This window comes from Xenopus tropicalis, chromosome 8, assembly GCF_000004195.4.
Source record: "Xenopus tropicalis strain Nigerian chromosome 8, UCB_Xtro_10.0, whole genome shotgun sequence".
Taxonomy (NCBI): domain Eukaryota; kingdom Metazoa; phylum Chordata; class Amphibia; order Anura; family Pipidae; genus Xenopus; species Xenopus tropicalis.
In genome coordinates, this window is record NC_030684.2 from 46025656 (window position 1) to 46052589 (window position 26934).

Below are 26934 nucleotides of genomic sequence, written 5' to 3' on the forward strand. Positions count from 1 at the left end.
GGCCCAGGACTGTACCATATGGCAAGTACTGCAGGAGGTTCTGAGGCACCTGACTCTGCATTTATGTGGTCTCTGTGTGTTCATAGCAGTCTGTGTATGACAAGCCATGCCATGACCAGTAGAGGGCAGCACAGAGGATAGTAAGGCTTATGGACCCCAGGGGAATCTGCACACTCAGGCAAATACATACAAGTAACTGCACACAGTTTATATGTACCTGAATGTGCAGATCGGAATACACACTGCTCTCCCTTTGTTAAATATACCAGCAGGTACCAGCTACGGAAAGAGCTGCCAATACCATGTAGAAGCTACAGGATAGTCCATAAATAATTAGCACACATACTAATATCCGTCTGTATAAGGGGAAAGGAATGGAAGAAAGACCTTATAATGGGACCCATATTCCCATTCCCTATTCCTGGGATTGCCTATCACACAAAACTCTACGTTGTCCATCTCCCATTCTCAAGTGCATTAACATACAGACACTCTGGGCAGCAGGCATGGATCCTGGTGAGCTGCTATTGGCAAATACACTTGTGCAATTTAGCACCTATGTTAGTGAATAAGGAAATGTACTTCCAAAGGACATCTCCTGTTAGTTTTCTATTTCTTTTGGGCCCTTAAGAGAAACCACAAGGTTAAAGAGACAATGCCTCACTGAGTTACTCTAGGTCAGTATGGCCCCCCAACTCCCCACCCAGACTTGGGAACCCCCTTTTGCAACAGTAACAGCCATAGACCTTTAGGTGCCGGTACAGCTAATTCCTAACCCAATGGCTTTTACTAGAGCTGGCTTGGGATTTACTGTTAGCCCCCTCCATCCCTGCGGATGCCAGGGATGGAGCCAAAACACTTGCACCATTGCTCCCTCCAATTATTTCTGATAAATTAACAGCAAGTGCACCTACTGCACCTGTAGATTGCACTAATCCCAGGGTTCCCACTGTGGGCTGCGTCAATAGCCACAGCAGACTCGAGCCTAAAGAATAATGTACAGACACCATTTAAATGGCAATATCAGGAAATGGTGCAATCCCCACTAAGAAAATTTTGAGCACAATTGTGTCAGGTTGGTAAAAACAAATCAATTATGCGGAAACTATTGGGAAAAAGGTTGCATTGTGGGTAAAACAATGGCGAAATATGCCCACTGTGCTTGTGGTTGTAAATGAGCCCTGTAATCTTCCTAATTGCAAATGCCAAAAAGCTTCTGCAAGGCACTTTACAAGACTGACATGTGAATTTATTCACCCCTATAGGATGCTGAACCCTGGCAGCCATGACACCACCACTGAGGTTTTTATCATTTACGGGTACACTTTCTGGCATGATATTTCTGTTTGGTTTTAAAGCCCACACCCGCCCATCCCCTTTATTAAGAGAAAAAAAAATGGCGTATGAAAACATCACTGGAGGAGCAGGGTGAGGGCAGATATCACTTTGTCTACATGAACCCTTTCTACACCATGAGTTTTGGGCCAATAAGCACTGTGGGGGTGTTGTGATAAAGGTTACAATGCTTGCCTTAGGTTTAGTAACCCATAGCAACTAATCAGCAGGTAGCCTTTAGAGGTTACCTGTTTAGATTGGTTGCTATACCTCATAAATATTTGGAGTTCTGCCCAACTGCTTCTGTTCAAGGTAATGATCAGCCATATAAATAGTTGTCACCACCAAAATACTTTAAATATATTATTTGTATTGTTCATTTCAGGCAGGTAAGGCCTACAGGGAAATAGACACACTAGCGGTAAAGTAATAATAGGTGCAAAGTTTGCTTTTTGACTAGCAACCAAATGTAGAGCAGGTCTGGACTGGGATTCAAAATAGGCCCTGGCATTTCAAGCACACAGAGGCCCAAACAGCCCCCACACGCCCAATTAATAGTGACTGTCTATGGCATCTTACAGCAGCACCTCTGGCATTTGCCAGAACCCACAGATTGCCAGTCTGGGCCTGATGTAGTGTGACTACTGACTGGTTGCTATGGGTTACTAGAACACTGCATGCAATTAGTGCTAATATCCAAAAGTCTTGCAATGTCTGGCCAACTCTCCCAGCTGTCACTGCCTGACTATGTCTTCTCTTTGCCATATGACAAACAAGTGCAGCAGAAAGAAAGTCAATCATTTGAAAGTTTAGATCAGAAAAAGGAATAGATTATACTCAGAGCCTATTGTGCCAGATGGGTTTGGCCCCATTCGGAAGGAGGAGTTTATACTCTGCTATGCGTAGAGCTTGCAGCATCGTACAAGAATAAAATGACTCCATAAGAAACAAAGAGAAAGAGCAGACATTATACAGACTGATAGCCTGTGCGACTTTTTCTCCTGCCGATTAAATAGGAGACAAGGACGAGGATTATAAGAAAGACAAGCACGGCCCCAACTGCGATGGGAATGAGAAAGCTCAGGTCAGAGTCAGCCAAGCATTCTTCAGCTGTTGGGAAAGAGAGAAAGAAGCAGAATCAGTGCATTTGCTTTCCTACCTTCTCCTAGAGACACTGAGAAGCCTACAAGCAGTCTATCAAGCAGGGCAAAGGCACAGCCGAGGGACACAGAACAGCATTGGGCACAGTTTCACCTAAGGAGGTCCCACATTCATAAATACATAAACATAAGCACCTAAAACACATGGTAAACTATTTTTACCCTTGTGTAATGTCAACACGTCTCCATGGAAGCCTGTAGCAGCAGACAAATGGGCTAAATGTTCAGACCAGAATTTGCTACCAATATCTACTGGGAGTGCCGGGCAAAGGTATACAATGAGACAGCAGAGCAACCAGAGGCTCCCCCCATTCTCCTCACAGAGCGGGTAAAATAGGCTTCATCAATCACATTTTTATTGTGGAAAAGCTACAGTGTGGCAAGGCATTAATGGGAACCACATTAAATGTTCAAGGCAAAGGGGCAGTATAGATGTATATACACCTCTTTCCAACATAAACACAATAAATACAACTTGTGGTGAAAATGGGTCCCTTTAATCAGAAAATGCATCTATATTTTTTTGTTATTAGTATAAACCAGTAGCAGATTGTTGCTTCGTTTTGTTACTTCTACCTCCCCTGTAATTAGCTGAGTTAGTTTAACTAGACCCTCATGATCTCTGTATAAACAGCCCCCTCCCTTAGTTGTAATTGATCTGTTTTACAAATAAGCAACGGTCCATCATTCATGCACTGGTTATTTCTACTTATGAGAAACAGGAAATTAGACACACAAAGTCGTTTTAGATTCTTGACTCAAGAATGACAAATACCAGGATTTTTCTTACTCAAAACAACCTGCAACAGATTAGGAGTACATTTTATCAGAGGCAAGTCTGAGCCTGGCCTGACAGCATACAGAGGGCCAAACTCAGAGCAGAGAGCAAAAAAAAAAAAGCCCAGCACATCTCTGGGCACCACAATCCAGTGGTGGAGATTATGGGAAGAGAGGGGAAGGGAGGTGACAATGTTGGAGATCACTTTAGTGTTGACTAGAGATAATTAAGATAAAAAACTGATGAGGGAAATGGTGTACACAAGGCGGATCTAGGGATAGACAGAAAAGCCATCTAGGGTGCAATGGTGGTGGTGGTGCTAGGCCTTTTCTGTCCATCTACCCCTAGTCAGGCCCTGAGGGACAGAAAGATAGAGCCTGGTACCTGGCAAGCCCAATCACTTGCCACCCTTGCCCCCTGCTTATCACTGTACAAACGGGAGCAGGGTGGAACCTGTTTGGCTGTGTTTGTGTAAGCCTCAGAAATCCTGAGTAAATTAGTAAATAAAGTACCCCCTATTATAAAAGTCACTGACAAGTTCTAATATCCTCATATTTTACAACAGGAGGTACTTTATGATATTATAATACACAAGTTGAAGTGATATCATGTGACAGAAATTACATCACCCAGCACCGATAACTGATGACATCACTACGCACCGGTTATAAGGATATAATTTACAGGATATTCATGACTGTTGTGTATTACATGATAATTAAGCCCTAGCAACCAGATAGCAGTTGAAATTCATACATCAGTAGATTTTAAAGTAAAGTTCAATAACTTATGAAGATTAAAATAAAACAGTAAAAATTAAAGTTTAATTCCCCCATATTCTTGCAGTTACATTAAGCATTTTCTATATCACATAAATCTAAATGGATGATACTGTTCTTAAACTCGCCATAGCTCAAGGGCAGAAAGACCGTGTGCCACCTGAGGAAAGGAAAGCTGAAAGCTAAGGCCAGTAGAGTTATACAGTGCTTTTGGCAAGGCATTCCTGGCACTGCTTATATGATTTCATGTACAGATCCGACAATGATTTCCCCCGCCCCAACACTTTTACATTTGTTCATATCCAGCTGAATGTTGCTTCCTGCGGCCAATGAAATAAGCCACCGTCACTAGGATGACTAAGGCTCCCAATGCAGCTCCCACGACAATGGGTACAATGAAGTTCTGCTCTGCAAAGCATTCTTCAGCTATATGGGGGATAAAAAGAAATGTAAAGAAAAAAAAAAAAGACAAATAAAGTAAATGAAGGGGAGTAGAGCCCTAAACCCTCAGAGCACGTAAGGTTAATGAAGCACAAATAAAACATGAAATAATAACAATGTATGAAAAAGTCCAACTGAACAATGGTAGATGTTGTATAAAAGTAATACAGGTATGGGATCTACTATCCGGAATGCCTGAGAAGTGGGGGGGGTTCAGAATCAGGGGGGGGGGGGGGGGGCTTGGATCACCAAAGCAGAAAGAAACCCACTCCATAATCCAAAGAAATCAAACAAAAAGAGAACGAAACCTACCTCTGTCAATAAAAATCTTGGGGTAAGATCTTCTAGGAGAGAATGAGTGTCTCTTCCCAATGGAATAGAGCACCTGAGGTTTAGTGCACTGCCAGAGCAACTTACCTGTCTCACCTATAGATTTATAGCAACATTAAACATTATTTTCTCTTACACTAACTTTAGAAACACATAATTAGCCTTGAAATAGGTCAGTGAAAATGTCTGCCACTCTCCAGCTGCCCTAGAACTACAACTCCCAGTAGCATGTATGTAACTGCTGCTACATTACCCTCAGTTAGTGGCAATGGCACACAGGGAGATTAGTCACCCACGGTTAAATCTCAGCTACTGCGGATGTCTAATCCCCCCAAAATGCCTGTCCAGCAGCAATAAACTGAGTCGCTTTATTTAAAGCGGCAGCTAAGCACCCTAGTCAGCCTGGCCGGCCACCTTGCTACCTGGCATGCACTTGTGAGTGCAAGTAATGGTGCTGCGGGGATTACTTGAGGAGCAGGTGGTGGGGGGAAAGGACAGGCCTGGACTAGGGGTAGGCAGACAGAAAAGGTATATGCCCGCATCCCCCTCCACCACTGTGCCCTAGGCCAAAAAGTATATTTTTAAATATCTAGCCAGCAATCATTCTGTTTTATAAATACGAACCAGAGGTGTGGCATCTGTTGTCTGGGTTACTTGGAACCTTCTGGATAATTTTGATTCTAATAGCTTAAGGCTACTAAAAAAAGCATTTATAAGATTAATGGGCACTTATTGCACCTAACAGCCAGTCTGGGCCCCCTGCTCTAAAAGAAAGCTCCCGGTGTGGCCATGTTGGACCACAAGCATGCCTATAATGAGCGAGTGCATTGGTCGAAGTCTTCCCTGATCCTACGTCACACTAATGTGTATTCTGAGCAAGCTTAGGTAACTTTGAAATGAACCCAAATAAGTTGTTTTGTCACCAATATGGATCCATGAAGCTTAGTTATCCTCAAGTACAAGGCACGGTTTTATTTTAGAGAAAAGGGAAATCTGTAAAATTGATTCATTTGTTTGAACAGACTCATGGAAAGTGGCTGGTATTGGGCTAAATCAATCAAATTACAATGGCGGGTATAGTCACCGCCAGACCGCCTCAACGAGCCATTGCAGTCCCTGATACGGTGGAAAATCAAACCTGCCCGATCAAGATCTAGCCAATTTTGGGACACATATTAGTCGGTAGGCCCTTCGGCGGTGCCCATACATGGGCAGATAATCTGCTGAATTGGTCTGAAGGACCCATGTATGGCCACTTTAGGGCAATGAAAAAGCTTTCAGCACTAGAAGAAATTAGTAGGTAAAACAATGATCTAAACTACTCTTGGATCCCAGATGGTTGCAGAAATCTAGAAATAAAAATAACCAAACAGCACACCATATATAAATCTCACAGTATTTTCCATTCTTTATTAACTTTTAGAACATAAAGTAATATTACACTTATAACATGTTGCCCCCCTGCCAAGGGGGGAAAAAACAACATATGTACAACACAAAACTGAAAAGAAACACACACAAAAGTGATAAAATGCTGTTCCATGACTAACCTTAGCATCTTTCTAATGTTAATGCCTCTGTCTGATGGACTAACCCAAGCAAAGCACTAAAAGTGCACCTAAGATTCTATATAAATACCCATTAGTATACTGGAGAGGTAGCCAAAGCAAGCGTGCTAACTGGGTGTTTTACTCCTATGGCAGGATAGCAATATGGATGCACCTAACAGACCAATCATTAAACAACAAAATTATTGAACTGCTGTTGGAAAATGCTGGGAAGGACAATGATGGAGAAACAGTTCAACCAAATAAATGCTGATAAATTACAATTCCGACATGGATTAACACACAAAAAAGCTATAGCCCCAATGCTTAAAACTGAGTCACCCCTATAATCAAAAAGGGACAACTGTAACAGTTTTAAAAACTAGAAAAAAAAAATGTTGACTCTTCAGCTTTCCAAACTCTTGTATAGTAGCAGTTTTAACAATCCTAGAAATGAAAGAACTGGATCACTGTGAATTAATACTCAGGCCGATGACACAAAGGCGTTAGACCAGTGGCAAAACTACAGAAGAAGCAGACCCTGTGGCTGTGGAGGGAGTCTGCTTCCTTGGTAGTCACCCACTATTTTGTGAAGAGGGGATTACGAATGACCCACAATTGAGCTGCCTTTGCGAGTCACCCGTGATGTAGTGCAGAGGGGCCTGGAAAAAACACTTGTATTGTTGCTGTTCATGATGTTATAGTTGATGGAAAGTTTCCTGAAAATGGAGCAGCAAAAGCCAGGCCTCTATTCAGACATCTGCCTGTTATCAACACTATTAATAAGCCTAGTAAGTGGTTGAGGGTAAAGTAAGGCCTGCTGCTGTAAAGCAGTGGCAGACACAAGCCCCCTATGTGCCATTTGCCTTAATGAGTGGGAGCAAGGAATGAATTATCAGGCAAAAAGGCACAATTCACAATAGCAATGTATGCAGCGGCAGATGAAGGGTGAAGACACACTGAGCTACTTAGTGGCAGCTACTAAACACCGGAAAATTCCCTGCCACAGACAATACTGAGAATTGCCTTTGTTAGGGCAGGGGTACATGGCGCAATTAGTCGAGCCGCGACAATTTTCCATTGTCGTGGGTGACTAATCTCCCCGCAATGCCATTTGCGCCACGATTTGTCGAAGTTGCTGAAGTTGCCTTGAGAGGAAACTACGGGCGATTTCGGCAAATCGGTGACAGGCAATTTACATTCTAGCCGGTGGGATGGCATTGCAGGGAGATTAGTCGCCCGCGACAACGAAGATTTGCTGCGCTGCGACTAACCACCCCGTGTGTCACTGCCTTTAAAATACAAATAGAGATCAGCATTGTCTATTTCTTTAGCAGTGACAAGTAGTTGCTACTAGTAGCTCTCTTTACCCTAAGAAAAAAAAAAAAATCAGGAATCATTACAGGCCCTAATGTAAAATCCTTTTTAAGTAGATATAATTAAGCAGCTTTGTGTAAAAGCCTATGGCACAAAGTTGCAATCTATCTTATCCACATAGGGGCGCAGCAATAGCCGATTTATTATTTCAATTATGTACATGTAGAAAGAGAATAAATTGCATATTATAGGATAGAAAAACAGTAAATCATTTACAAAAGGCTAGGTATTAATTCTGTATTTCTAGATTCTTGGAATGATACCTGAAATAAGTGCAAATGATTAACAGGAAGTGTCGCAATTAAAACATCATCCCTTCTAGGACGAATAGGTTTAGCAGCCTCATGGGATTATTTTGATAAAATGGGAAAATGTAATTCCAAGAGAATTTAGAATGAAAGATAAGAGAGATGGGCACTGGATTGAAGTTTAGAAATTGCACTTTTGCTTCAGTTTTAAAGAAAGAAAAAAAAGAAGGGTGATAAGTGCAAATTTACAGGGTTTGGTATCCGGAATAGCCTTTTCTTCTACCAATTAAGTAAGCAATCACAATAATGACAATTAAGCCTGCGAGAGCAGCGCCAACTACGATTGGAATTACAATGGAGTCATCGTCAAGCGAACATTGCTGAGCTGTAAATGGGGAACAAAACAAATAAAATTAAATGAAAATTGGAGATGATCATGGAAAAGACAACCAAAATTTGAATAAATGATTCTGAAATGAAGAAATAAAAAGAGAAACGAGACATTCAAACTAAAACAACAACAGCAACAACAAAAGAAAAAAAAAACATTCAGAAAAATGTGTTAAAGGAAAAGGGGGCCCAAAGCAATGGGATAGCGGCCATTTCTAGAAGTCAGGGTCTGAACAGAAGGATAAGTGATAAAAATATTAATATAGCCTTCAATAACTTCGGCACCTACAGAGCAATTTAGGGCTGTGGCACACAGGGATATTAGTCGCCTGCGACAAATCTCCCTTGTCACGGGCGACTAATCTCCCCTATATGACATCCCACTGGCGAGAATGTAAATCGCCGGTGGGATGGCATAAACGAAGCTGGTGATTTGCCGAAAACTGCAAAGTTGCCTCGAGAGGCAACTTCAGCGATTGTGGCGCCGCGTATGCCATCCCACCGGCGATTTACACATCTCCCCGTGTGCCACAGCCCTTACATTCCAGCTGCTTAGATATAAACACAGCAGTTACTGATTGTGTGATATCGGTCTTCATCAAACTACAACCAGTATTACTGTGAGACTCTTCACATTGGGGTATTAATGTATGGAATGGGGGCAGGGTCTCAACCTGAAGAATGTGATTTAGAGAGAATGCCTGTTTTGTCTCCTATATACTGCTGGAAACTCAACCTGAAGGTCGCTTGAGTGAGATTTGGGGTGAGCTACTTATTTATGGTCCTAGATATTCTCGGCTGAATGGTTGATATCTGTTATAGTTTAGACAGCGTTGCTTGAAAGTGGGTGAACCCTTTACAATTTTCAGACAAGTTGATTAAGAAAACCTAGTTAAACAAATTAAAGAAAAAAAATATATATATTTGGTAATATATTTGGTTTGAAAATCAGATGATGTTTTAGGTCACATTCATATAAAAACAAAGAAAACTGTAAAGGTTTCAGACTTTCAAGCACCACTGAAGCTTATTATAAGTTAAAGAAAACCAAATGTTGGACCTCAAAGCAGGGCTTAAACTGAAAAGATATAGTCTTTTCCACACATTTATAACATTGTAATGTACTGGCTCCCAGACATAGGCTTGAACAGAAAACAGCTGCACTAATGGCATGCATGATGCCCACTAAAAAGAGGACATAAAGGAGGCGATAGCTCATTAAACCCATTTAAATCCAAATCTAGCGTTCAAGGTAGTCAGGTTGTGCATACAGATCTACAATCAGCTCTCGTGACTTCACTTCATTTAAGTATTGGTCACAAACTCTACAGTAAAATTCAATGGACTAGCAATAGCATTTCCACCCATTGTTACCCTAGTAAGGCCTGTAGCCAATGTACAATGGAGGACCACCCGTGTTTCAACCATTAACTATTAAATCCTCTTATGGAAAAACTAAATATGGTGCTTTGTCAGAACAGGATCAATCAATCAATAGATCGTCTATCAAGTTCCTAGCCCCAACTTGGATAAAATTGCCTAGATGGCCGTGCAGTATGATCAAGATCAGCCAAAGCACCTTTGGGCAGCTATAGGTTCATGTACTACCCAGATGCAGTTTCAGCCAGATACAGCTAGCAACACACAGGTTTGCTCCTGTGCTCCATCCTCTGCACACAGATATAATGAGAGAGGAAAATAGAGTCCTATCTGATATTCTGACATTCTGACTGTGGGCAGAACAAATTATTGCTTAGGGCGACTGTTGTTTTGGCCCCATGCAAAAAACAATACTTCCACCTCATTAGCCAAATTTGCAGGCAGTGTTTGCCCCCTGCATAGGAGGGCACATACACATATATTACACATTTTACTTTGTAATTTTCTGGTCTATATGGTGCAGCTACATTTAACAGTGTGGCTATGTGACCATAGACTATTATTCCTGGTCCATTTATAGCAGGGGTAGGGAACCTATGGCTCGTGAGCCAGATGTGGCTCTTTTGATGGCTGCATCTGGCTCACTGCCAAATAAAAAAAATAACGGGGGGCGTGGCCTGCACTCGGCAGATAGAAGACGTGTTCTAAGCTTTAGAACACGTCTTCTATTTGCTGAGCGCAGGCCACGCCCTCCTCTGCATCACATTCACATCCAGCATCCTTGGGACCCACCTTACCTTGCCCCGTAGCATCCATGGCCAAACATATTGTATGGCTCTCACGGAATTACATTTTAAAATATGTGGTGTTTATGGCTCTCTCAGCCAAAAAGGTTCCCGACCCCTGATTTATAGCAACAGCGAAATCATTAACCTTATGCCGATTAAACATGTGACTTTACTAGACAATGTTAAAGGCAATCATCCCTGAAATACTTCTCCCAAAAAAGCTGTAGACTGGCACAGCCCATTTTCTAGGCAGAGGGAATGCAGGACTACATGTTCCACGGTTGCCCCAGGTCTATGGACTCTGTGTGGTACCCCCACAGCATAACTAACACAGATTCAGTAATTACCAAGCCTCTAACCTATTGACTCACACAATCTCATCCTGATAATCAAAACTAAAATCAGACATACACAATTCAGTGTAACACTAAAGACATAAGATATGTATATATGGTGTTAATGGAGCAACCCTATACTTAAGAATAAAACACTTATTTACCCTGCAGGGTCAAACGGATTTTCATCCCCCAAACAAAGATTTATTGTTGCCTTCAAAACAGGGCAAAAAAATGCCAAATCCTATCAGCCCTATAACAGAAGACTTCCACTAAAGGATGCAAGTGCTCTAAGGCCTATTAAAACTTACGAAAAGCATGCATTATATGGTGCTTTAAAAATATGTATATAAAAAGCTGTGCAAATTCAGGAGCAAATCCTTACCTGTAGCAAAAGTTTCATTTTTTACACCAAAGAGCTGGACTCTTACGTCAAAAGAATTAATGACCAAATCTTCTGAGACTTTAATCTGCTGCTCCTTGTGGCACATGTAGGAACTTCCTACAGAAGCCTCCCAAGCGCTTAGGTTTTGATTTTGTCTGGTGGAAGATGCTGTTTGAATACAAATATTTACAGGCTGTTTCATGAATACAGACTTTTTTTTTTATTATATATGCCACACACACACACACATTATATATAGCGTGTTGATGTGGTGCCCAATTTAAAATCTAAAATCCGCTTGGTGAAGGACAGATGCAAGCAAGCTCAAAGAAAAAAGGATGATCAGAACTATAGCATCCCCATGTAAAATACTGGATATCAAGATATGCTATGTTCAGTAGGTTAAGTCCCATTGGGAACTAAGAGCCTTTTAGTTGAGGTCCTACTATCTGTTTTTACCAAGGATAACACATAATATGAAACTTAGGGATGCATTTAAAGAAAGATCTAAGCTTTTCGGTCACAGAATTAGGAATGAAATGCAAGCCACAGAACGAAGTCCTGCTTGAAATCCAAAAAGGGGCTAAAAACCTACAATTGTTTTCAGGTATCTTCTAGAGTTAGTAAAAGACTGCTGTAAAAGCAGCCAAAGACTGGGACAATAAACTAGAAACAATTGAGGTAATACCAGGTATGTGGACACCAAAGGCCAGTACTTTTATTGGCAAAAAGTGGGTGGAAGAATATTAGGGAGTTACCTGAGCCATTTATTAGGGCGACATTCACTTCCTTTAGGTAGAAATGATTCTTGTTCTTCTGTGAAAAAAATAGAAGTAACGCTCAGAATTATAAAAAAATTAAATAAATAATAAGCTAAAAACCAACATTAGAACACTGTGAGGGGCCTCTACTCCAGTATACAAGTGCCTTGCACTTACAGTAACTAATAGTAATGCCCTGGGTCTTCAGTGCTTCGTACACAAACAGCGAGCCATTTTGGGGTTATCCTACATGGGGGCAGAATGCTCATTTACCTCACAGTTTATTACAGCGTGAGGCATGAGGGCTATGGATAGAATACAGTGATAAATTGTGAAATGGTATCAAAGCACAGAGGGATGAAAAACAGCAAATATCTGCATAAATAATAGGTAAGTGATGTGAGGTCTGCTGATGTTGCTTGTACGGCAAGAACTGGTTACATCAAGCCTACATGTTGGGAAGATGGATCCTGGCTGGGCCCCTTGCCTTTGCTTATTTATAAATCTGTATGTAACCAAAATTCCTCTTTTCAGGCCAACCACAAATACTGCTCACATATAAGACCTGATAACATGTTAGTGGGAGATGTCTACATAGTTACATAGGGTTGAAAAAAAGACCAGAGTCCATCAAGTTCAACCCTTCCAAGTAAACCCAGCACACACAAACCTATACTGACCGATCCATACACTCGCATACATAAACCATATATACCAACATTAATACTAACTGTAGATATTAGTATCACAATAGGCTTGGATACTTTGCTAGTATCGCTAGATAGCCTTGTTGTGCTACACAAAGAGGTTTAAAAATACTAGCCCTTGCTATTGCAATGTAGCTCTAAGCAGTCCATGAGTGGAGCAAACATTGGATCCATATGTAAATGGTGCTTTATTTGGTACTTCTGTTACTTGTAGAAGAAATATACACATCTATCACAATATCTCCAATGCTATTGCATTAACACAACTCAGCAACGTGCAAACACTGTAAAGTTTTGCGACCTCTACCAATGTTCTGAGGCAAGAAGAGGTCAAACAAAACTTCACAATGATTGCATATTGCTAAGCAGCCTCCAACATACATAAGGTAACCAAAAACATATTTAGCTGCAACTGAAAGCACCTCTTAAGAGTGGAGGTTATGTATCTTTGTAGGGAAATGAAGTAATTATTCATCCCTTTGGGTTTTCTGTCAGTCAGTTCTCCTCAGCTGCTTTATCTACTTTGTAAACTGCTTTAGATGTCAGGATAGTGCAGAAAACTGCAATTCCTTTTACAAACAACTTTTAAAAGCATTTTAAATCGAAAATGATATATACTAGAGAGTTAATTAAAATTGCATTATTTCATTATGCAATCAGTTTCTCAGGTGAAGGAAAAACTGCAATAGCTATACTTACGAGAGCTAATGTAAATTCTATTACAGTGCTATTGTCAGTGAGAATCAAAGTGCCGGTCTGATTGGAGCAGGTTCCATTTTTACTCATGGCAGTGGGGTCTATGTTGAATGCTGTCCAGATATTCTAAAGAGAGAGGGAGATGAACATCATGAGACAACAGAAAGTGATACTGACATTTTCAATAGAAATTGCTGAACTCATTTACATTAACACACATGCAGAGTGGACACTTACCTTGCCTTCAGAAAGCAAGGATGTATTAATCTGGAGACCCATGGAAGCAAGCAAGCATGTCCCATTAACATCAGACACTGAATAGTTGCCAGTGGTGGGATTATCCAGAGGTTTGGATGTGGGTGTAGGCGTAGTAGTGCTGGCTGTCGTGGAGGGGTTTGTGGTAGGTGTCGGAGATGGTTTATCAGCATCGCAACTGACCTCTGGGGAATTATTTAACCACAAAATTAATATTTCCTTAGTAAAAACATTGGCAGTGATAAAGGTATAGATGTAGATATAATAGATATTATGTATAGATCCTAAATATAGTAATCGTTTCAGGAGATGGGCACCAGTGGTCCAGAAAGCTGCCGCCATCATGCCATGCATGCATACTATAACACAGTATGGTGTTGGTTCTGAAAAGACTACAAGTGCAGATATTTGACAAGAAGAAGCCTCCTCCAAGTAGAAAATATGTAAATGTTCACTTGGGGGCACATTTACAAAAGCACGAATGCACGAGCGTTCATGTGAACGCTCCAAGCGTATTTTCACCTATTTTTCCGGGCGTCTGCACGACTTTTTTGTACGGCGCATTTTCGTGATATTTGCGATCTTACGAAATTTTCCAATACGATTTTTTACCATTCGTGATTCGGATTCGTGGATTAGTAAATGTGCCCCTAGGTGTCAAGGATGCCGTCTGTTTTTTATATTAACATTAATGCTCAAGTTCCATTATATCTACAATGAGCATGTGTACTTTCATCTATACTGCCTGCTTATTCAGAGTTATGACAAAACTTAGCATGACAGCCATTTCCCCTTCTCATGGCCCAGAAAACAAAAGAGAGAAACACAATGTCTATGTCCCTGCCACTGACAGGAGAGACAATTGCACGGGTCACACATAATTATCTGCTGTGGGACTAGTATTTCCTCTGCTGATGCAGTAGAATTTTTGATGTCTTGGAGCAGGATTTCCTTCAATAAATCCTCTCTCTTTCAGCAATCTGTTCTAAAGACTCAGCGTGCCTATGCCAGACACACTGCATGGGGAAGAATAATGGAAGCCTAGCCCCAGTAAAGAATGGATGACTAGACCAAGATTATCATCACTAAATAACGTGCGCAAGTTAAGTTAGCTGTGCCAGTCAACAAATGTTTCTGATTACCTTGGAATGACATTAAGAATAATAATTCAAGAGAGATGGAGTAATTGTAGGGTGCAAGTTTACTGGGTTACACACACACAGAAAGTAGGAATGCACTTTTTTGGCATTTGGGCGATCCCCGGATTCTTTGTGAAAGATCGGTAGAATACCGAACTGATTCCAAATCATAATTTCTATATGAAAATTAAGATTACAAAGGGTTAAGGAGAACAGCACACAGAGCATGTGGTAAAAAAAGTTTCAACTCCTGTGTTTATGTGACAAAAAGTCCCATGATTTTAAAGGAGAACTAAAGCTTAACTAAAGAAAAAGGCTGGAAATGTTGTACATTATGTATTGGGCTTCTGTACCAGCCCAAGGCGACCACAGCCCTTTAGCAGGGAATATCAGCGGCACCAAAAATGCCCCAGTAGCCCCCCATCTTCCTTTCTGCTGATTCACGGCCCATGCTCTGTGCTGCTATCAGTTACTGAGCTTAGATTCACAATATACCGTATACATATATAGAAAATAAATGTAACAGTATAAGGCTGATTAGTAATTCATGCGGATTCACATTACGTGGCAGCTCTGAAACCAGGGCAAGTGCATCAGAATTTAATAATCAGCCCTGTAGCCAGGGCCGGATTTGTTTTCTGGGTGCCCCTAGGCCACCCCCATTGATCGTCCCGCCCCCCCAATGCGCATGCTCCGTATTGAAAAAAACTTTGAAAATCCCTACATTTCTGCCGCCTCTACATTTCTGCCGCCCTAGGCCCGGGCCTTTGTGGCCGCTCCACAAATCCAGGCCTGCCTGTAGCATCACTCTATATAACAGGCCAGCCTCATTTTCTGCTGGATAATTTGCAACAACCACTAAGCTCAGCTTCTCAACAGCTGCCCAGAGCCCACTGAGCATGTGCACTGTCCCGGACAGTTCTAACAAAATCCAAGATGGGGAGCTCCTGTGACAACTGTAAAGACCTATATCATTACTACTATAGGGATGCTGAAACTTTAAGTCAGTTTATTATATTAAATATGGCATTTCTAGCAATATTCATTTTTAGGGTTTAAATCTTCTTTAAGGATTCGGTTTGAATCCCGGTCCAAATTCTGGATTCGGTGCATCCCTACAAAAAATATTTGGTACCTTAAAGAAAGCTGCACACAAGGCAGATGCCTACCTTGCCTCTGCTAGTCAACAACACCCACTCCCTGCCTACACCTTCAGTGGTTCCCATTATAAATGGGGAGCGACCTGTGGTGCATAGTGGTAGTGTCACAATGGGAACCTGCCCTAAAGCATTTACAAAATCAAAAATATAAACAGACTATTTAACTAACTTAAGGAATTGGGGGCAAAGATACTTGTGGGGATCATTTATAAACACTCAGCAAATTTGCACCTGGGCTGGAACCTATAGCAACTAATCAGTAATTACATTTTTCCAGCCAGCTGCAGGTGTAACAGTGAAAGCAGACTTCTGATTGCTTGCCATGGGTAAATGTCCAGGTACAAATATGCCCAGTGTTTATATGCCCATTAGTAACTGTCTCCATATGGTTTCAATAACAGCACAAGTACAGACATCATTGCAGTTAGCTGAAAGAGACAAAAAGAGCAGTCTGCTGGTTTCTCTCCACATTACCTAATAAGAGAGGGAAAAGAAACCCCAGGTATTACACAATTACAACTAGACTCACCTTTGCCAAGTGTACCATTCTGCATAAAAGCCTCAAGCTTGACATCGGAGATAATCTGTGTGACGTTCTCACTGACGACAACTTCACTGCTAATACATTTATAGGTTGAATTTAAGGGGATAGGACCCAGGAAAGCTGCAGTAGAGCTAATCAACCCTGGGAGGAAGAAAAAGAGAAACTGCAATAATGACGACTTGGTATGATTCTCCAACTGCGCATGAGAATAAGTGAGAGACCGGAGAAGGGTTCAAAATAATAGCTGAAGTTTCCAATCTATGCTATGAATGCTATGTCCACTTAAAAGCTGAATCACATCAGGTCATCCTTATATTATTACCTTCCTTCAAAGCATCCGGAAATAAAGTGCTGTCATTTGTGTTGTAAGTAAAGATGAGTGCGCCCCCACTGTACATGCTGTCGTTTCTAGTGAAGTTTAAGCTCCATGAGTGACCATTCCCAAAGTTAATGACCAGTATAGGTGCTTTGCCATTTGAGCCGCAACTGCTTCCATTCGTTGTTACTTCGCTTGGAACTGAAAAGGTTACATTTTTCTAAAGGAGTAAAATAGATATTATTAATAATTTAGGATGTAAAAAGCACCCTCTTTGGGGAAATTATACTGACACAGTGTGTACTATAGAAAAGGTGGCGCAAAAATTCTACATTAAAAACAAATTGTATATTTAGACATCTAAAAGGGTTAAAAGGTAGGGTATTAGAATAAAAAAGCAGGAAGACAGCCTGGGCAAAAAATCTGTTTCTGTATACAGGTCCAGAGCAGCCTCTCAAGCTACTGATGGAGGATCTGCAGATTGCCTCAACAACAGCACACAAAACAGCTAAACAGAAAGGATGGACAACTCTTAACAAATCCATCAGTCGCCATTTATCAGACATGCACTAAAACTGCTGTTGGTTTGCATTGTCAAAGTGACACACATTTCTGCCTAGGAGCTGAAGGGATATCGCCAATATCATTTCCAGAGAAAAGGAAGCCTACAGCAGGAGAAACTATGGGTCAGCGGTTGTTGATTAATGACAGTGTGTAAGTAATGGTGCAAGCCAAATTTGGGTAAAAAGACTATATAAAAAGATAAATCTTTTTACAGGTACGGGGCCTGGAGTTAAGGGGGACTTTCCATAATTTGGATCATGGGATTGTTTTGCCTGCAGTAAAAGGATTCATTATATCTTACTTTGAATCAAGAACAAGGTACTGTTTTATTATTGTTAGAGATTAGAGAAATTATTTTTAAATATTTTAATTATTTGCTTACAACAGAGCCTATAGGACAGGGGTCAGAAACCTTTTTGGCTGAGAGAGCCATAAACACCATATTTTAAAATATAATTAATTAGTACCAAGTATACTGTACTCTTGTTCCTAAAATTTTCTGTTTGGGCACATCCTTTCCTTTTTTCGTTTTCGTTTTTCGTTTTCTCTGGCTATACTTTCTGTTTACACTCTGTTGCTTAGCAACAGCTCTTGTGGCGCCAAATTTTACCTTTAAAGCGCCGATTTGTTTGTTCCCCTGCACTCCCTGATGAAAGTCCAAGTAATGGACTGAAACGTCGGATTAATAAACTACATCACCTGCTTTGATAAGAAATTCTATTTCCTGTGCTTTTGTTGCGGAAACCCTATGAGTGCCGACACTTTGAACTGGTTTAAAATATAATTCCATGAGAGCCATACAATATGCTTGGCTGCGGATGCTGTGGGGCAAGGTAGGGTGGGTCCCAAGGACGCCGGATGCGATGTGGAGGAGGGCGTGGCCTGCGCTCGGTGGATAGAAGCAGTGTTCTAAGATTGTAAGCTCTTTTGGGCAGGGCCCTCTTCACCTCTTGTATCGGTTATTGATTGCTTTATATGTTACTCTGTATGTCCAATGTATGAAACCCACTGTACATTGTACAGCGCTGTGGATTATGTTGGCGCTTTATAAATAAATGTTAATAAAGGCTTAGAACACGTCTTTTATCCGCCGAGCGCAGGGGCAAGGTAGAGTGGGTGCCAAGGATGCCTGATGCGGATGCGATGTGGAGGAGGGCGTGGCCTGCGCTCGGCGGATAGAAGACGTGTTCTAAGGCTTAGAACACTGCTTCTATCCGCCGAGCGCCAGCCACACCCCCGTTATTTTTTTTATTAAAGATTTGGCAGCGAGCCAGATGCTATAGGAGATGGCCTCCCTGTAATAATGGATAACGTATCCCATACGTGTATATGGAGAAAAAAAAAAAATTAGGCCCAAGGGCCCTTTCTCAAGCCTTTTACTTTATGCTGCAGATATTCATCTTTCCACAGAACCACTATCAGATCTGCACCCAGTACTCAAATGTGCTGTGCATCTGTCATGCTACATTGAACTGAACATCATAAACCTTGTGCCACTTGGGGGACATGTATTCTTCCAGCGCTTGGCTTAATAAGTTCAGGCAAAAGAGACAGATACCAAGCCAGGGAAAACTGCAGGGATAACATAAGCTAAGTATCTGGACCCTGAAGGGCCAAGAGGTGTAAAACACGGAGTAGGATTTTGCTCAGAAATGGAGCATTTTGTACCATTTTCTTATGGTACGTGTAGCTTTTTGAGTGTTTTATTTTTTCAGTATTTCGCAATTACTTGGCATTTTGTGTTTGGTTGACTAGAATAATGAAATGCTTGTGTGCCAATATGAATTGCTGACTCGTTTTATTGTTTTCATTGCTCTAGAAATCAGATGGGAGTCTTATGGTGAATGTTTGTTGCTGGTAAAGCAGTTCTTTCATTTGTTTTACTACAAATTCTAAATCAGTAATATGCTCAACCTCATAAAGAACCAGCCTCCTGTGTGTTTGGCAAACCGTATTTTTAAATACAATAACTCCAGTTTTATGTCCCCCTGAATTTTACATTTTTCTTTTCTTGCAGTACCTGTTCTAATGCATTTCAATGGGTATTTTTTAGCTGTAATATCGGTGTGTAGGCGCCATCTCAGTGCATTGTGCCTGAGTCTGAGCTTTCAGAAGGAGTCAGCGCTACACATTAGAACTGCTTTCAGGTAACCTATTGTTTCTCCTACTCCCATGTAACTGGAGGAGTCCCAAGCTGGACTTGGATTTTTTACTATTGAGTCCTATTCTGATATCTACTGGGAGCAACTATCTTGCTCCTTTCCCATTGTTCTGCTGATTGGCTGCTGGGAGGGGGTGATATCACTCCAACTTGCAACACAGCAGTAAAGTGTGACTGAAGATTAACAGAGCAAAGGTCACATCGCTGTGGCACCCTGGGAAATTAAGAATATGAACCCTTTCCTGTTCACTTTTGCTGCAGTTCAAAATTGAGGCCCTCGGTCTCTCAATGGTTTCGGGGGTTTAGACACATTCTCAAGAGGAGGCTTTCAGTACACATGCACCCCTTCACCAGGTTTATACCTTATTCAGCAACCCGGATGCTTTGTACTCATAAAATTGCTAAGTTGGAACCATGCAACTACACACAACAATCAATTAGTTGGTTTTAATTAGCCTATTACAGGTTAGGTTGCTATACGCTACCCATATTAGCAAATTAACCCTAATAATGTTTCCAAAAAATAAACAAACAAAAAATTCATATTAGTAGAAGGAAAAGGGTTTGGGGCACACTGCACTTACCGTGCTGCTGGTATTGGTTTCATACTGTACTGTTACATTCACCGAGAGCTTTGCATAGATACACGTTGCATTTTTGTCATCTTTTATTTCCACGTCAAAAGCCATGGCTCCCATAAGAACTGCTTAAGAGAAGTGATATTCAGTACTGTCCTCTAAAACTATGATAACAGGGAATTAAACAATGGTAGTAACTGGCAGAGCTCACATATATTGTACACTTCCTTCCCTTCTAGCTTTTAAGACTTTTAGCTATCCCCTTTTTATTTTAAACACGAAACATATTGATGCAGGGGGGCTTTAAAACTCTGATCTATATCATTTGGGTAGCCAAATTGGGCACATATCTACTTGCCCAGCGACCTGGCCAAACCTGCAGAATTTTCTATCTAAGGCTAGTTTTACTTACGTAGAAAGTTTTACCTGCAACCTAAATTTTCCTAACCCATGTGGAAACCTACAGGTGCTGTAGACATTTATGCTGTTGGGAAATCTACTGCCAGCAGGGAATGTCTTTACGCTTTATGGTGGGCCTGTTTGGGCCTTTGCGCTCTTGAAACACTAGGGCCTATTTTGAATCTCAGCCTGAACATGGTACCATTATCTCAATTACCAAAACTCAACAGCCCCCACCAGGCCCAATAAATAGTGAATGTCTATGGCATATTACAGCAGCCCCTCTGGCATTTGCCAAAATCCACAGTTTACCAGACCAGGTCTGGTTCACTCAGATGATAGTGACAGTAGAAGAAATGCCCCCAATTTTAACAGTTATCAATCAACCATTTTGTAGTTTTAGGCTTTAAAAATAATTTTTTTTGTAAAAAAAACAAACAACTACGTTGCTGCTGCTACGCCTGCCATTTCTACAAAAGGCCTTCAAGTGCCCAGTGTTCCTAAGAGTTGCAGTAAAAGTTAAACACTCGTTGCTGAGTAGTAAGGACGATTACACAAGTGCTTCTTTGCATTATAGATGAAAAAGCTCCTAAAAATGTAAAGTGGGTTTCGCTTGTGAAATGTGTAAATAGATTCTATAGAAAGCTGTGGATAGCAGTCTACTGTGGTATTTGCTTCTAGCAGGGGATACAGATTGTGCCCTCACATACACAGTGCTGGTATTTGGCACAAAGGGATAAATCATTTATTGTCAAATGTATGAAACCCACTTATTGTACAGCGCTGTTTTGTTTTGTTGGCGCTTTATAAATAAATGTTAATAATAATAATAATCTCACCATCGTCCTATTCTTTTAGGCTTTAAGTAAGAGACCTTTATACAAAACATTTCACACCAGATGCACGACCTGTGTCAGAGCCATGCCCTACTCATAAAACTGGTGCCAACCTAACAATCGCTTTGGCCCCATACACTGTCCAAGCTACCAACTCAATCTGGAGCATTTAAATTGATATAGCTTATATTGGACTGCGTATGTGTCCTTTTTTTAGGTGCACCCTCGCAATCAGGTGCTGAACAAAAAGCTCAAATGCTTAGTAATGCAAAAACTGAAGACAAATTGTCTCAGAGTGTTACTTGGTGCATTATACAAGGTTTATTTAAAGGTGAATTTTGCAACTGTGCAAAACATGGCAGTGAATCCAAACGTTTGCAGAAAGACGCAGATTTATCAAAATGTGAGTTTAGAGCTTAATACATAAAAACTCACATATTATTCATTCTAACTCAGTTCTTACCGAGTTCTAACTCGCCCATTGATAAATACACTTCTAAAAATCCCATAGGAATGAATAGAACATGGGTCATTTTAATGTATTAAGCTCTGAACTCACATTTTGATAAATCTGCTCAAAGTGTTATAGGTTTTGGCCCTTTCTGGATAATGGGTTTCCAGTTACTACATCCCATCATGTTATAATTCTTTATACTGCATCCTTGGTAAAATCTGCCATGTTTTACAATGCAAGGACCAGATGCAAATACAACAGAGTCTTGCATTAAGTGATATTTACCCACCCACTTGCACAGAACCTGCTGCCTTATCTCAGAGGCTTTCTGCCACCAACCAACACTGAGCTGTCATAGTAAATAAAACAGCACCGATGCCTCAATTCCCATGGATAGAAAAGTGAATTATAGTGACTAATAATTCAAAGGGATTGTCCAAAAGAGATTGAAGCAAATCTACATGATGAAAGAGAATATAATTCCAAGCAACGTTTCAATATGCAGACTTTTCAATGGTTTTAACACTATTTGTAAATGTAATTTCTTCTGAAATGAGTGTTTATATTGTGTGCAAGCAGTGCTATATTCCCCCTTGGAGGGGAGGGGGTGGGAGACTCATCCCCAATTTTTTAGTAAATCTAATTCTGAGGGCAAAACCCTTCTGTTTGGGTCTAATGGCCGCCTTCTAAAAGATCTAAATTTTGGGCAGCACTCCCCTGTCTTGTACAATTTACTATTCAAAGCAAAGCCAATTCAGACGATACAGCTTGGCAATACAATCTTAATATTAACCCTCTGAATATTTTCACTGTTTCTAGCTTGGTCCGAAAAAGCCCAGATAAAAAAACAGGTGCTCCATGGCTGAGCTATAAAATACAGACCATAAAACATGGACTTTGCCCTATTTTAAACCCATCTCCAGTAGTCATAAGAGGCCCTTTTACAGCACACTCGATCCACAATGAGTAACAAGGAGAAAACAGTGCAAGCAGATTAAGCCCGTTAGTCAGAACATGGGCCTCTTTGGCAATTCAGCAGGTTAGACTCACAAACAAGCTGGGTAAGCCAAATAGCCTACAAGAAAGTTTCCTGATGAGTCAAGCCAAATGGAAAGCAGAGAAGGAAACAAGGGAAATGAATCAGGCAGCTGCCCTGTGATAATGAAAAACAAAAAGCAATACACGCACTCACTCGGTCCCAAAAAACACAGTAAGGCTTTAGTTACACCAGGCGGCTTGCAGCTGAAAATGGACACTGTATAAGGTGGTTGGGAGCAGACTGGCATTGTTGGACAAAACATCTGGTGTGACATTAGCCTAAAACAAATGCAAATTTTAGATCTGTGTTCATGTATTTATTGAAAGCATTTAACATGCCCAAACAACCTGCAGGACAATCCCATGCATAAGGCCAGAAATCACAATGCAGCCAAGATTATTTGTAAGGGCCACAATTACTTGCCACCTGGAAATTGGTAAACTGCTTAGACACAGCACACAAGTTTTTTCAAAAGGCTATAGTTTCCCTTTAAAAGCATAAAAGTGGACAGCAGAATTTTGCCATGTCTTGTCCAGAAGCAGCGCCGGTTTGGTGTGACTCTATTCTCTAGCACAGTGCTGTCCAACTGGCGGCCCCCCTCTGTGTGGCCCCCCACCTGTCTGGCTGCTTTGATAGTTTACTCTTGTGTAAGCTTTAAATGGTATCAGTACTGTGATTAACTGCCCCCCCTGCATGGTTCTCACCTCAGATTCAGGCTGTAAACCCACTGTATTGTTTAAATATGTAATCCCCTGTGTTGTTCACACCTTTTAATCTCTGCATTGTTCACCCCCTGCAGTGTTCACACCTCAGGCTCAGGCTGTAATCACCCATATTGTTCCCCTGTTCACACCTCAGGAGCAGTAGAAACCCACAACTAATCCCTGCACACTACAAAAAGAACATATACTGACATAGACATACTGAGGTGGTACTTCAATTAAAATTTTTTTTAATATATAGTTATTGTGCAGACTGTAGGAGCCGTGCCAGCATTGTGTCACTGTAGGCTGCCTGTGTGCTATACACACAGGCATCATAGGGCAAGCAGAGTATGGCACACACAGGCAGGGTAGGGAAGGCAGAGTATGGCACACACAGGCAGAGTATGGCACACACAGGCCAAGTATGGCACAAACCAGCCAAGAATGGCAAACACAGTGAAAGTATGGCACACGCAGGCAGGGTAGGGAAGGCAGAGTATGGCACACACAGGCCAAGTATGGCACAAACCAGCCAAGAATGGCAAACACAGGGAAAGTATGGCACACAGGCAGGGTAGGGAAGGCAGAGTATGGCACACACAGGCAGGGCAGGGAAGGCAGAGTATGGCACACACAGGCAGGGTAGGGCAGGCAGAGTATGGCAGGTTTTTGCTGTACTACAACCATTAATATGGGTATGGTCATGTGATAACATGGGTGTGGTTTCAAGTGGGTGTGGTTTCAAAAATGGGAGTGGTCAAAACTGGCTTCCATTATCGGCCCTCCACCACGTAGGTCGGAAAAATTGCGGCCCTCGGTACAACAGAAGTTGGACAGCACTGCTCTAGCAGTTCCTATGATTATGACAGGGATGTGACAAAAGGCTACAATACTTAGCAGGATGGCCTCTCCCAAGAGAAAACCAGGTCACTCAAAACTCAGGAAAGCACTTAAAACAAGTCCACTTTAATATTCACGGCTGCGGCTGAATGTAATGTTCTCTGTGCATATCATACGATCTCTATCAAGAGATCACCCCTATGCATCAGGTTACTCAGAGACAAGCATAGGTTACATCCAGCCAGGATATTATTAGACCACCTTTTGGATGGAACGTCCTTACAGCGACCTTGGCAGCTGCCTATGAGAGGGCATCGCTGGCGGGCACAACAGCTTATGCTGTGCCATTTATCTACATTTAAATGAAATTGTTGAAATGTATTTATTATTGTTCCCTAAATATCCTGCACATGAGTATTTGGTGGTTTGGTCTCAGTGGCACACCTGGGATGCATATAAAGCATGCTGGAAGCGCTAAAGGTTTAAGTGCCTAGCTGAGAAAGGGTTAAACAGAGCCAATATGCTAACCTTCAATTGGTTTATGTGGCTGCCGTCCCATTAGCTGCTATGGGTCATGAAAAGTGAAAGCATTGAGCTGAAGATCCATATTGTTTAACAGCACTGTATGAATCAAGCCTGGGCAAGGAACGCATGTGCTTCACGCATTACTCTCCCTTTGCAGGATTCCCTTCTCCTTATAATGAGGTGGGAAAATTAAAGGTAAAATCTCGCCTGTATGCGCACATCCCCAGGTAATATCCCTAAAAAAAAGCTCTGTGATTGGATGGATTAAATGTCCATTGCCCAGATTAAAGATTTCATTGCCATTATGCAATCAAGAGATGTCAGTGACAATAGGAACCATAGCCCAACAATTCATTCCAAATTAAAGGGCAAACTTGTTTCCCCCCCTAACTTGAAAGGACTAAAAATTCCCTGCTCAACACTTTAGCTCAGAAAGATGAGTTTGCATGGAAGTGGGAGCAGCCACATTGCTGCCACTGAAGAGATGAATAAGGATTATCCATAGGTATAAATGCAAGAGCAAACTCTGGGGTCAGATAAAAAAAGATGATGGTGTTAAATTATATAAGTTTACACACACACACACACACACACACATGTATATGTATATGTGTGTGTGTATATACTATTTTATATATACATATATATGCTCTCACATATGAGCCTTAGTCCCTAGAAAGAAGGCATGTGTCCCTAAAGAAAGGCAGAACACAGAATTAACATGACAACAATTATATCATACTATTAAGGATGTAGAACTCTGCAACATCACTCTGGGTGTTGCTAAACTACAATGTTGAGCCCTAATCTGTAGATGGGATCCTGATAGAGGTGCTTTACCTTCCTGCAGCTCCTCAGGTTTCCCATGCCAGAAGTTACATCATATTCACCATACAACATGGCTGCTAAAAGACAGATCTACGGAGTGTGATTGTACACTGGGGATCAGTAAGCAAGCCGGTCACTGGCAAGGCCATTAGATCATCCTCCTGGGTACTTCCCATTATTCATATTACCCAACTATCCCCCTGGCAGTAGCTGGAAAGGTGCAAGGGAACTACCCTTCCTTTGTTGAGTTTCCTATACAGCGCAGATTTCTTGCCAGTTGGTTCATTGATGCGCTCCTTTTGTGGCCCCTGATCTGATGAGGAAATCGAACCTGCCCACTCAACACCTTGACGTACAGATATCGATCAGGGATGCCCGTCGGCGGGCCCCATACAGGGGCAGATAAGCTGCTGAATCTGCCTGCGCCACTTTAAGATTATAAAGCAATTACTGGATCCAACATGGTGGCCTGGAACTCTTCACTAAAGTACTACCCCTACATTTTTGGGTGAGCTATCCCTGCTTGCTGTGCCAGGCTAAAGGGACTTCCGGTTGCTGTACTCAGCAGGCCAGTTGTTTGTAGGCAGGTATGTAGCTGTGAGTGTAACCTTGGCCTCCCCAGTTGGTCAGGGAGCAGCAGCCCAGTAGCTGTGCAACAGCAGGAAGCAGCAGGTTGGACGCATACATTTGCGCCTAGTTATACAGTAACTGCTCATACATGTATACAATTAAAAAAAAAATGATTTTACGCTTGTCCCTGAGCCACTCCTAACCCACCCCCACAAACAGCCCCTTAAGCACAAAAGCCTCTGTGTGCGGCTCTTTAGCCCAAACCCCCCCCCCCCCCCCCGTCCTCTCCCCGTTGCCCCCCACTCACCTAGGCTTAGTAGCAACAAGGCTGCAGGACACGCACAGCGCTCCATGGCTCCAAGTGGCCCCAACAAAACCCGTACACGGTGCTACCAGCTGGAATACTGACTGCAGAAAGAACACACCACAGTCACATGACAGATCATCACCTCGCTAACCAATCAGAAAACAAAAAAAGCTTCCATTGTCCTTGTGGTTCACGTTTCAGAAAGCTGTAAATGGAAGAGCGGGCGGGCGGCCGGATTTAGATTGAGATTCTGTGCCCTCGGCACTTACACCACTGTT

The 26934-nt window shown here is 41.7% G+C and overlaps 1 protein-coding gene across 6 annotated transcripts; it reads right to left on the reverse strand.

The window, feature by feature from the left end:
• Positions 1-1929: 1929 nt before the first annotated feature.
• Positions 1930-26798, reverse strand: lamp2 (lysosomal-associated membrane protein 2). Of its 6 annotated transcripts, XM_012966723.3 has the most exons (10): positions 26657-26798; positions 20161-20282; positions 16858-17071; positions 16521-16676; positions 13675-13877; positions 13441-13563; positions 12032-12089; positions 11274-11441; positions 4343-4478; positions 2338-2445 (listed from the first exon to the last, which is right to left on the reverse strand). In XM_012966723.3, the coding sequence occupies exons 1-10, from the start codon at positions 26700-26702 to the stop codon at positions 2442-2444; spliced, it is 1230 nt and encodes a 409-aa protein (XP_012822177.1). In that variant the 5' UTR covers positions 26703-26798; the 3' UTR covers positions 2338-2441.
• Between the last annotated feature and the right edge of the window lie 136 nt (positions 26799-26934).